The sequence below is a fragment of the Epinephelus moara genome, chromosome 11 (assembly GCF_006386435.1).
Source record: "Epinephelus moara isolate mb chromosome 11, YSFRI_EMoa_1.0, whole genome shotgun sequence".
NCBI lineage: Eukaryota > Metazoa > Chordata > Actinopteri > Perciformes > Serranidae > Epinephelus > Epinephelus moara.
The window spans coordinates 30677543-30690276 of record NC_065516.1 but is presented as its reverse complement, the minus strand read 5'-3'; the positions used below and the strand labels follow the sequence as shown (position 1 = coordinate 30690276).

Sequence of the window (12734 nt, the reverse complement as noted above, 5' to 3'; positions counted from 1 at the left end):
GTATAATGTCACCACAACAACACAGAGGCATGTGAAGGCACACTTTCACACATTCATGCGGACCATTATTCTTCTCATTGTTTATTTACTTCTTTTTCGTCTGACGGCGAAGTCTCTAAACACCCTGCCATAAACATTCGACCCTTCGCCGAAAAAATGCAGTCATATGCTTGTTTGTACATGGTCACACACTCAGAGGGCACAGGACGAGGAGCAGTGTGGAGCTGCGATGCGGCTGCTGCCTATGAGCTAACACAGATGGTCTCCCCATCTGCCACACAGCTAACACACCTCAGTCACTGGGTCAGTGTGTGCGTTTGCGCTTGACGGTGTGGCTTGCATATGTGCGTTCTCACGTGCATGAGTGTGTTGGAGTGTCAGCGTGAGGCTGAGAACACCGTCTCGCACCTCTCCACCCTCACCATCGGCTCTCTTTGAGAAGACTGCCCGTACTTGTCAAACTTTTGTACCCAGACCCGCATCATGTAGATAGCTGGATCATGATCAACAAAAACACAACGAGCCGTTTGTTTGCCGCTGAGGTCGCTATCTGATCATGTGGGTTACCAACCAAAGTGGGGCTGATAGCTGAGGAGATAAGGAGGGTGGTTGGATGGGTGGAGGGGGGGCGATTGGAGGGAACCAGTGCAAGAGAAACGGGGTTAGAACAAAAAGACAAGGCCTCCTTTCATCACCTTATCACCTCTCATCAGCAGCTTTCAGCTCGAGTGTACCCTTCCCTTCGACATGCGGAGGCGAGAAAATCCACCGTGTATTATGCATAAGGGGATTATAAATGATTCAAGTGGTACAAGTCTGGAAGAGCGCAGACAAAGTTTGGAGATTTTTTTTTTCTCTGTCTTGGATGCGTCTCGGTCGGTGATGTAAGACCAAGCAACTCATGTAAATGATGGTATTTACTGATCGCGGGTCAGATATTTCACCATGCCTCTAAATGGTGAATGTGAAAAGTTGATTTGCGTAATCTGATCTTAGATGTGTGATTAAAGCAGCTCAAGTAACTCGGTGGAAACTGAGGAGAAATGACATCAGCAGTCATCGCCGTGCTCATTACTGTGAGGCGGGGTCGCTGTTGTCTGTGTGTGTGTGTGTGTGTGTGTGTGTGTGTGTACTCAGCGCCTGTCTTCCCTCTGGGCAAGACAAAATCCTTTTTTGGAGACGATTAGTAGATTTGTTGAATGTCATCCATCTCCATTGCTATTCAAAGACTGACTGTGTGTGTTTGGGGTGGTCTCGCCTCTGGACAGATTTACGACTCCTACCAGCGCTCGTCTTCCTTAATGAAATGTTTAGTCGGAGCGTTTTGCAAAATGGGGTCAGGGGGTCGAGCCCTGCGATGACGATGCTGCATGTAAAAGCCCTGGGGGTGTGTGTCCGGGGTGGTTAGCGGTGGGGAAGCTGCCTTTTGGAGCCCGTCTGGGCTCAGAGTGTGTAAACTGAGGTCTTGTAAACCACAGGAGGCAGACTTGTACCCTGTAACACATTACCCAAATGAAGAAGCAGGAGGTGTTTATTTAATAACTCTGAAGCTCTGTTAAACGTGTGGGAATTTGTCATAATAGGAGCACGTGTGGCTTCAGTTGCGGGCAACATCTGCTTCTTGCTCTTAGTAATATTCCTCAGGAGGTTACTTTATTGCCCTCTAATTCTTTTGCAACTACCCAGTTTTACTTCGGGCTCATCCAATCCAAACTTTCTTCCACTGAACAACTCTCTCTGGATTGTGATTTAATTCTGATTTCTTTTGATTATTTTTTTTTGCCTCCTCTCCTCCAGCCTCCTCTGATGTTTCAGTATTTTTATCAGAGTTGTTCTGATACCAGTATCCAAAAAGCCTTTGATGCTGCCTAAAATGCTGGATTGGGTTTTGGCCAGTACACAAGTCTACGCACCGATCCAATGCCATATAACTTATTAATAAACTTTCAAAAAGTTTTACAAGTTTTCTTCCCTTGAATCAATTATTCTTCGTTGCACTAAAACAGTAGCATACAAAGTAAGCTGCGCTGTGCAGCCACTGGCAGCTACTGTTTTAGAGCAACAAAGAAGAATTGATTTCTGGTAAATTATGAAGCGGTGGTCATTAGCAAATGTTTGATATGGCAATATCAAGAAAGTTATATGGCAGAGTTCAACATGAGCCACACCAAACATCAATAATAGCAATCATTTCACATCCTTACAGGGTTCACAGTATACAGCTGTTGAATTATTTTATGACTCAATGGTATTGGATCGGTACTCGGTATCGGCCGATACACAAGTTCAGGAAGGATTTAATAGTGTCTGAACATCTCTAGTTTTTGTGCCAGCTTACCCTCTGGAACAGTCCTTTCAATGACGGTGAAGTTGGCCGAAAAGCCTTCCTTCGCGATGGCGCTGTCAGTGTTGATTGTCAGTGCCATGATGCCTGTGTAGGAGATGATCCTGCCTGGGGTGTTCTGCCCACAGTACCTCCCAACGTAAGGACCGACTGGTGAGAGAAAGGAGAGAAAAGCATTGTAACTCGGGTTAGACTTGGGTTAACTCAATATTTGTTTGTGTGTCACAGCCATGTCACACATGGGTTTAACATTCAAGCGTTCACCCCCCTACGGAGGTGTGAAAACTAGTGTGTCGGTGAGGTATGACACAGACCGCATCGTATTTCTTTACCCAACCCCATAAAGACGCTTGTGAAAAGACTCCCGACATTCCTGACACAAGAAAGCAAAGCGTAGAAGGGACCTGTGGTGTAGGCAGGTCTCACGGTCTCTGTCTATTTGCTGGCTGTAAATTCAGCTGTTTTTTTAGACTTGATGCGGACACAGCCGTGGCTGAGTGAGCTTTGCAAAGGAAACTGGGTAGAGACAATAGGGGAGCACTGAAAGACAGACAGAGAGCAATAAAAGCACAAGAGGGACATGTTCCACTGGGCACACTGAGTGGAATGGGGGAGCAGGAGGGACGGTGAAATGGGAGGTGAACATTAGGGGGAGACAGAGTGGCAGAGAAACATGGGGAAAGAGTGATGGGGGCAGGAGGGAGGGAGTGGGAGAGCACAGTGACCTTGCCCTGTGCCTCCGATGTGTGCTATGATCCATGCACATTTGTGGGTGTGTGTTCCTGTTGGCGTGTAGGGACCTGCAGCTTATCTGTGATTAGTAATGCTGTGATCAGCGGCGAGTGACAGTCCTGCCTCCCTGCGGCCTCCTGTCATCCAAAACATGCCACTTTCAGTCCAGCTCCTACATGAAAGGCAAAGGCCAGACCCCTCGGACTTGCGGGGCAGGGGCGCGATGGCTCCGATTAATCTTCAGGTGTACGTGCGTGAGAATCTCTGTGTGCTTTTAAACCCTTTGAGGCCTGGGCTGAACATAAAAATGCCATCTCCCGGATTATCTGCATGACTCCCCAGCGCTATGAAATTTTAAAGAGCCTCGCTATGAAGTCTGCATCCTGCCTGCGTCTCCGTTCCTCAGGGGAAGAGGGACAAGGGAGTGGAGGTTGCTCTTCCGCAGCACCTGTCCAGCGAGGTGTGCTTTCAGAGGCGGAGGGACAGGGAGGTGTGATTACCCCAGTGCTTCACGTAAGCCTGCATTCGCCCAGGCATCTCCCATCTCTGAACACCCCGACGGCGAGCAGGCCTCCAGCCTTCTGTGCTAATGCACTATCGATCCAGCAGGCACCACAGGAGCCACCTGGCAAAAGCCGACACACTGTTTTCCTCCCATGGCTTATTTTTATACAAGGCTGTCTGTCACATACAACAACACTTGAAGGAGGGTGTGAAACCACGTCAGTCCGGAGTGGTCTAGTTTCTGCCTTGTATTGGCTCACTGTTGGACAAAAGATCCTGCTTCGTTTGTGCTGTATGTTCAGCTAAGAGAACTGAGAGATCTCAGAATTTTAATAAGCTGGAAGTTGCACAGGAAATGTTTCTATTTCAGACCCCTGAGGTACTTTTTGTATAAATATGTATTAAAAGGTGATAATAATGTGACATATTCTCAGCTCTCCGAGCCTTTGCGGGTCTCCTTAATCAACACTAATCTTGAAAATTAAATTTATCCCACCTCGAGGAGAGAACATGCAAGTGAGTTATGGAAATACTTTGTGGAATCAAAGGTCAACTCCGCACTAGTTCAAATCTACGGAGCTCAGAGAATATTGGACTTCAAGTAAACTCACTTGAAAAGACACCGCGATTTACACTTCAACCTTATCACTTGGAGCGCCCCAGCGAGAGAATACTGATGTGCACCAGGCTGAATGCTACTAGATCAAATTCTTTCAATTTTCAGCCACTGATGGGTGAGAAAAGCTTTCATCTTGTCTGCACCCTGCGTTGGAATAGCCAGGAGAAAAACTGCAAACTTCAAGAGGTGATTTCGCTCGCTGAGTTCAAAGGCTCATCTCGGGCCATGGAGGCATTGCTTTGAACAGCGCGCCCCCTCTCACTCCGTCTCTCACCTGCTGATTTTTTAGATGGATTTGAGAATGCTATTTTATGGCAATATTTTATTGTGTGTCTGAATCTAAGTGTGAGCTGCGGGCCTTTGCTCAACCCCGCGACCAGGAGATGTTGGCCAAGCTGGTTCAGTTCAAATTCTCTCTTGTGGGAAACATAAGGAAACTTCCACAGGAAATTCCTTTCATAGTCATTTCCTGCAACAACAAATTGTGCTTTTTATGCGTCAGAGATGCAACAAGTTAAATATCACAGCTGAGACTAGACCTCAAATTCCCAAACGTACAAACACTCACAAATCAATGTGGCTAGCAGAAGAAAGAAGGGCGGGTGTGATCAGGAAGTGTTTGGCGTTGAGCGATGACGAAGTGAAACGCTCATGACGACAGACTCTTGGACACTTGCCAAGTCTGGTTAAAGCAGTTAGCCCACTGGCCCGGATAATGCCATCATATTTATTTCCTCTGAAACAAAGTAGTGAGAAGTGAAGCTGAAACCACCTCTCTCCTCACCATCTTTCGCTCTTACTTTTTTTAGTAGTGTTTTATTCCCTCATTTTTTTAGTGCTTTTTTGTCTTTCTTTAAATTACAGATACAAAAGTTCATCTACAGTTCAGGCTTAAAGGGGACCTATTATGCTCTTCTGTCTATTAATAGTTTTATAACGAAAGAATTAAACAAAACAAAAGTCTCGATTAACGAGGTTAACGGAAACCTCTGGCTGAAGACCGTTCTGAGGACTCCAACAGTTTTTTCTACTCTGGCTACAGTATGATGTCATAGTGTGCTCCATTTCTTTATATGGGAACTGCTCCAGGCATGTTACTGCAAGTGTTTACATTATGTAGTCTACACTGCTACATGTAGCTACATGCTAACGTCAGGGAAACATGTAAACGTGGCTGCTGATGTTGTAAATTTCTCTCTGATTATGGATTATATTCCCACTGTAACATGTCGGGTTGTGTTAAAAAGCTTTAATTGGTGATTTTTCAACGGTAGACAGTGCCACTATTTTCCGTTATAGTCATTCCCCAGCTGCAAGAACACTGCTACATGTAGCTACATGCTAAAATCAGGGAAACATGTAAAGTGGTTGCCAATGTTGTACATTTCTTCCCGATTTTGGATCATATTCCCACTGTAACATGTTTGCTTGTATCTAAAAGCTTTTAGTGGTTATTTTTTCACAGTAGAAAGTGCTGCTATTCTCCGTTACAGTCATTCACCAGCTGCAAGAACACTGCTACATGTAGCTACATGCTAATGGCAGGGAAACATGTAAATGTGGTTGCCAATGTTGTGAATTTCCCCCTGATTTCAGATCATATTACCACTGGAAACAGTTTGGTTGTGTTTAGAAGCTTTGATTGGTATTTTTTATGGCTGAAAGTGCTGCTATACTCCTTAACAGTCATTCCCCAGCTGCAAGATCACTGCTACATGTAGCTACATGCTAACGTCTTATTTCTCCCTGGTTTCGAACCATAGTTGGGTTGGGCTTAGAAGCTTTTATTGATGTCTTTTCATGGTAAAAAGTGCCACTAGTCTCTATTACAGTCATTTCCCAACTGCAGTGATGGCCAAGAGACAGAACACCCAGAAACACTAACCAATCAAAACAAGACTGGGCTTTTTTCAGGAGAGAGGGGACTTAAAAGAGACAGGCGCTAAAATGGAGCATCTCAGACAGAGGGTGAATACAGATGTTCCATCACAGACATGAGGAAAATAACATCCTTTTGACCATGACAGCATGTAAACATGTGCTAGTAGAAACCAAAAATAGCTGAAAATGATCAGAATCGCTCCTCTTCAACCAGCACTGCTTGCTCACCTCCAGGGAAGCCATCCCAGATCTCTAGTCTGTCATAACGGCAGAAAACACCAGTAGGGGGCGTCGGGTCGGGCTCCAGCTCAAAGCTCTCGAACTCCAAGATGATCTCGGACATCCTTGGGGCGAAGATCATGAAAGTGCAGTCCAGGTTGTTGGGGTATTTCTCCGGGAAGCCTGGTGACTTTATGACACCGCTGTTGGAGGTGAAGTTCCTGGAGCACTCAGGACCTGCAGGAAGGAAACGAGAAGTGAGAAGACGAGACAATACAGAGGACAAAGGAAAGGGTGGGGGTGATCCTTTTGAATGACTTTGGTTAAGTGATCTGTTTTGGGTGGCTTTGTGTGGCAGGTATTGAGAAGCTCTGCCTCCCAGCTGGTCTATTGAGTGGAGGAGAGTTTACAGCCCGCAGACGAGAGACCACCTTGATGGTTCTTCTATTCAAAAGAGGCAACATCTGGGTCTCTCAACCCTCCGCTATGTGGCTCTCTGCCTCCTTTTTCAATCCCTCATGGGCACAACATCATATTTCTTCATCACTGTGTATGTGTGATGAATCTGTTACTCCTGGAACATCTGGACTGTGAGAGTAAACATTAGTGAAAGGCCTCAATCACCAGAATCGGGGAGCGGTGAATAAACAGCTTGATTCACGGTGCAAAAGCCTGTCTTTCTTCCTCTCACACATACACACAGCTACACACACTCATCAGGAGACGTCTGTGAAACATATGAGAGGTGCTCAGGCAAAATTACAGCGTCAGTGATGGAAGACGAGGGCAATGACTGCGCATACATCAACACACAGACACGCACACTTAAACACAATTTTACACAAGGGAAAGTCAAAATATTTATTCACAGCTCCCCGGAGAGCTGCCTTTCAGCTGATGAGGAGCATTAACACATTTCCCATGTTAGCCACTTCTCAGAGCATCATGAGCACAAGATTATGATTTAAGAATGAGTGACATGTGATAAAAAAAATGACGCTAACATCTGCCGGATTTTATTTATTTATTTTTTAAAGAGAGTGATAGAAAGAGACATTAAGACATGCTCACTGTGTGTGCTCAAGCTCTGGGCCAGATTGTTACCAAGCCTGGCTCCACACAAACACACACATACAACTCAGAAAAAAGAAAACTACTGTCATCCAGGGCAATTATTTGGAGCCATTAGTGGCAGAAATGTGCACAGGATAATGTCATTTTCATGCTAGTCTGACAGGCGGCGTGATGGGCGCAGATGGGGCCGATCGAAACCAAAATTGCAGGGAGTTATCGCTAGATAGAGCCTCCGTGCTACAGTCATCATAGCTTAAATAAATGTGGCAAACTGCTTTTTTTCCACTGTCACTCAGGCTTCTTGCTGGGCCCCTAATTCAGGACCATCAGGCCTACTTCAGCCTGTCCACCAATGGAGTGAGTGAAGGGAGGGAGAGCCATGTTGATTTTTCTCTCTCCAAGTTGAAAGCCACGGCGAGCGGCGTTTTGACTCTAAAGAGAGCTGACATTTAGTGCTGCCGCTAAAGTGTGGCTTTCAAGAACAGTGGGCGCCATTAATTTCACAGCTTCCCCTCGTATTTACCCCCAGAAAATGGAGAGATTTTGTCGAGAGAGAGAGCGTTCGGCGAGATGAGAGGGCTGCTGGATGCTGCAGTTCTGCACTTTACCCCACCGTATTTGGGAGAAATGTCAGACAGTTTTTTGGGGAGGGGGGAAAAAACTACACATGCGAGCCACTTTTTTGAAAAAGGCGCACGTGAGTCCCTGAGTGCTCGAGACAGTTGGAGTATCCAAAGTGCAATTCGGGTCAGGGTGCTGAATTTCCTGTGGATATTGGCTCAGAACGCCACTCTCCATCCATTTCATCAGCCTCCACCATGACCCTTATCTCAGCTCAGCAGTTGACCAGAACAGATTTGGTCTTTGGGAATGGTTCACTCTGAAAACCTGTTAAAATCCAGGCAATAGACTGTCACTGAAAAGAATATAATGCCTCGACTGATGCATGATGCTCTATAATATTGAGAGATGCAGCGGTGGGATTTTATTTGGCCGATTTTGATCTTTGAAGTTTGACTTGCTGATTTTTGATTTATGTTGTATAACTATATATATATATAAAACTATAATTAACAGCATACACAAACATATGTGGAGCTTTTCTTTAAAGCCACTGGAAACCTGAAGTTAAAATAGTAAAAATGTATACATGATATTAAAAACAAGCATCTCATTAAGCATCCAAATTTGAGTAAACCTAGCTCAAAAAAAAAGTTTGTTGTCTGAATCAGGGACTAATTTTGTTACAAAGTTGTATAATTGCCTAGAGTTGGTTCGTGTTCTCACGGCAGCATTTACAAGCGGACCAGCTCAAATGCCTTGTGTGAGAAAGCTGCTCTTGATTGGTCAGAATTTCCATGTGGGAAAAATCCAGGAAGTAAAGCAAACGTTGAAGAAGAGTACACTTGCAAGATGAATGTGACACTTTCTAATGTCACAATGGAGGGACAACTACGCAGGTTGATTTTAGCGCTGCTCATCGTGGACTTTATTGCTGTCATTGTTCATTTTAGTCAAACCATACAGTTTGAAAACGAGGCGCGGCTCCAGACCACCTCTTCAAGATGGTTTCAGTCCGGTTGTCCTGGTGCGCACCTGAGTGTGATTGCTGTGTTCACACCTGCCCAAACAAACTGCACTAAGGGGGCTAAAAAACTTGAGTTTGATTGACGTGAACCAAACAGGGCAGGTGTGAAAGCACCCTTAGAATAGATTAGAACACCAACTGGAATATGGCGCTAATCATTTTAGCATTTTCCATTTACTAACTTGAAATGGTTAGCATTAGCTTGTCTATGAGAAACTTGAGCTTATTATCCACTACCCCAGTAGTCTGCTAGTTATCTCGACTACTAGCAGACTTGGGTAGACCACTCATACTTGTCTTTATATTGAGTTATACTTTCCAGACTAAGAAGCTAGGTGCATTTAGCATCTTCCATCCACTTACATGAAACAGTTAGCATTAGCTTTGCTATGCTACATTTTTGAGCTACTTATCAACTCCATGATTAACACAGATTTGGTGAGTCACCTCAGTCTGCCAGTTAGTTTAACACAGCAGCTTTCAAACCATGTGCAGAGCAATGAATCACAACTTTTGAGAACAGGTTGCAACGACTCTGACAGCACTCACTGTTTGTGCTGCTGTCAATGCCGTGAGCCATCGTGTGGCACATTGTGTGACATCTGATTTCAGTCATCAGCCAATCAGTTGGTGCATTTCTATTAATACTTTCTCAGTGATAAGTTCAGTCTTACAATTTGGCCACATCTTATTTAATGCATGCATTTGTGAGATGTAGGGTAGTGCTTAAAACTATGTATTGGTATTTATTCCCTGTTTACTTAACATATCTCCCTATCAGCATCAGGCCCTCCTGCTTCTGTGCTCTTCCTTTATTTCCCTGACTGAGGCCGAGCCAAGGACAAACTCCCCTATTGTCAGCTTTTGTGTGCCTGGCTGCGTTTCTACCCCCTCAAGAAAAGGACAGAGCGAAGACATCACAAACAAAATAGAGTGGCGAGAGAAGACAGAGCGCTCTGGTCGGTCCCACTGGCGAGATAATCATCCAACAGATCTCTTTTATCTAGCGCCTCCACATGGGAGGGCTTCCGTCGCCAGCTCCCCTCGCTACACCCAGGATGCTTTGTGCTGATGTCGCACGTGTGAGGCATCCAGTGATAGCGGTGATGCTTTTTTCTGTGGCGGCGTACGGCGTGTGTGCGCACATCTGTGTTGACAAGGAGCTTCAGGAGACAAATATATCCCGTTGTCAGCCACATGCTAACTCCCCACCCCTTTTCTCACTCTGTCTCTCACTTGTTCCATCGCTGAGGATTGATCTATATGAAAGGGGGTTGAAATAGGAAAGGGTTTTGTAACTGTGACAGGTTTGACTCAGGTGAGGCTGACAGGGAACACACACACACAGGCTGTCCTATTCCATCTGAGATAAAACAGTTAGAGCCAATAGTCCAGCCGCTGCTTTTAAACAAACAGCTGAATTTACGACAGGAAGTCGGGAGAGAAAAAGAAGTAACCTTGAACACACGGTACATTTACCGGCAACCTCTAACCAGGCGCTCAAACATTTACTGCCGGCAGTAATGGATTCCTTTAACTCTCGTTTATGTTGAGCCCTTCTCGTCTGGACGGGGGAGTAAACAAATGTCACTGTGACTCGCTCCTCGCTGACTGATTAGAGTTTGTTCAACAGGACAAGCCGCAGCCGACAAAATGATATTTAATGGGGATCTGATTTCAATCTTTGCAAGTGTTAGCGATTGATATAAATCTTAAATAAATATGGTTTCAACATTAAGGGAGCAGGGCGCCTTTCTACTGTTAGTCTCCCTGATGACTTGTCCTCTACGTCTCTATTAAGCTGTTGCTTTAAGTGCTGAGAGCAGACTGGGCGTTAATCATTAGAACAACATTGTGCCAAGGAACAGGCGTTAAATGTGACAGCCTCTTGCTATTTTCATTTTTAAATCTGTCTCTGTGTCGCTTTCCCCCACTTCTCTCGCTTTTTCCATCCATTCATCTCCCTCTCTCCTCAGTATGGGTTATTACAGGCCGGAGCCATAGGGGCTGAAGGTGTTGTTCTTGGACCGCTAAGTAAATCACCACTGTTTATGTTCCACGTTGCTCTCTGGCTGATCATTAGCCCAGTTCACAACCCTCCACCCCCCATTACTGCCACCACCCCCTCCAAACCTCCCCTCCCCTTCACTCTGTCCTCATGCCACTCTGACAGAGGGGTTAATCGACGGTGGAGAATTAACTCTTTCGACACTAAATCAAACATTAACCTGAAGCCTGTGGAGTGTCAGTCAATAAAACAGATGGAAAGGCAGGTTTACGTTTGCCCATACACACACACACGCCCTGAGGTCCTGCACAGCTGACATGGTATTTAGTAAATCGCAACCCAATTGGTAGAAAAGTTTTGCCATTGTGCGTTTCTGCAAACCACGGATAGGTTGTATTTGCATGTTATTATGTAGCAGATACATTGAAACTTTATACCTGTTTATGTTTTAATAATGTTGTGGTTAACATGTGATTAGGTTTAGGCATAAAAACTACTTAGATATGGTTGAGAAAAGATCGTGTTTTGGCTTAAAATATTCAGATTTGGTGTCGCAATCCCCGCTGGAAATGCAGAGATGTCTTTGAAAAAAAAAACAACCACTTTTCCTGCCACTTTCCGGGAGGGAAACACAGTAAATACGAGTATGTTTTTTTTGGCACTATCCCCGCTGGAAATGCAGTGACGTCTCAGTAAAAAAAACAATCGGTTTTAGTGGCCCTATCCTGGCAGGAAACGCAGCGATGTCTCCATAAAAGACAAACAATTTTCACGCCACTATCCCAGAAAAAAACACAGCGATGTCTCTGTAAATACAAGTACTTTTTTTTGGGCACTATCCCAGCTGGAAACGCAGTGACGTCTCCATAAAGACAAACACTTTTCATGCCACTATCCCAAAAGGAAACGTAGTGATGTCTCAGTAACATCAACCACTTTTCAAGCCACTATCCTGGAGGGAAACACAGCAATGTCTCAGTAAATACAAATATTTTTTGGCACTATCCCGGTAGAAAACGCAGCGATGTCTCTGTAAAAAAATACCGCTTTTCATGGCAGTAGCCCGGCTGGAAATGCAGGGACATCTCTGTAAGAAACAACCACTTTTTGTGGCACTATCCCAGCAGGATACGCAGCGATGTCTCGGTAAAACAACTGCTTTATGTGGCACTAACCCAGCTTGAAATGCAGTGATGTCTGATGTAAAAAACAACCGCTTTTCGTGGCACTGGCCCCGTTGAAAAAAAACAAAAAACAGATGGGTCGCTAAAAAACATCCGCATTTGGTGGCTAAAAAGCTGCTGGAAACAGTTATGACTTGTTAAAACACGCCTGGTTTGTTTGGTGGTCTCAAACAGCGGTCTGTAGCTTGGCAGGCATCTCTCGCCTAGGTGTCACCCATCCCCTCCACCTCCACATGATATCGTCAGCTCATATACTCCGTCACTTCAGAAATATGATACAAATGAAACGTACAAATGTAACTTATCTGTGGTTTGGGGTCACGTACAATGCCAGCTTTTTCTTCTGGCGACTGGGCTGCATGTTGCCTGCACCTGTGACGTTGCTTGAGGGATGGCATGGCGGTGATGAGATGGAGGGTAAGAGGAGTAAGGGGGGTACGGGAGGGGGTTACAGTCTCCCTCTGGCTCCCTTTAAAGACGTTTGTTGTCTTAGGTTTTCATGAGGGCTGCGTGTGTGTGTGTGATGACAGTACGTCTCCATGCCAGATGTGACCTATGCCATCAGAGCGTGCTGTCCATGA

At 45.1% G+C, this 12734-nt stretch overlaps 1 protein-coding gene across 2 annotated transcripts in view; it reads right to left on the bottom strand.

Annotated features, from left to right (window-relative positions):
* nrp1a (neuropilin 1a) overlaps positions 1 to 12734 on the bottom strand; it is a 70619-nt gene that overhangs the window by 30848 nt on the left and 27037 nt on the right. For both annotated transcript variants that reach the window (XM_050056233.1, XM_050056234.1), the window contains exons 5-6: positions 6309 to 6536; positions 2339 to 2494 (exon numbers count right to left, since the gene is read on the bottom strand). In XM_050056233.1, coding sequence (XP_049912190.1) covers positions 2339 to 2494; positions 6309 to 6536 — 384 coding nt within the window. The remainder of the gene's footprint in view (positions 1 to 2338; positions 2495 to 6308; positions 6537 to 12734) is intronic.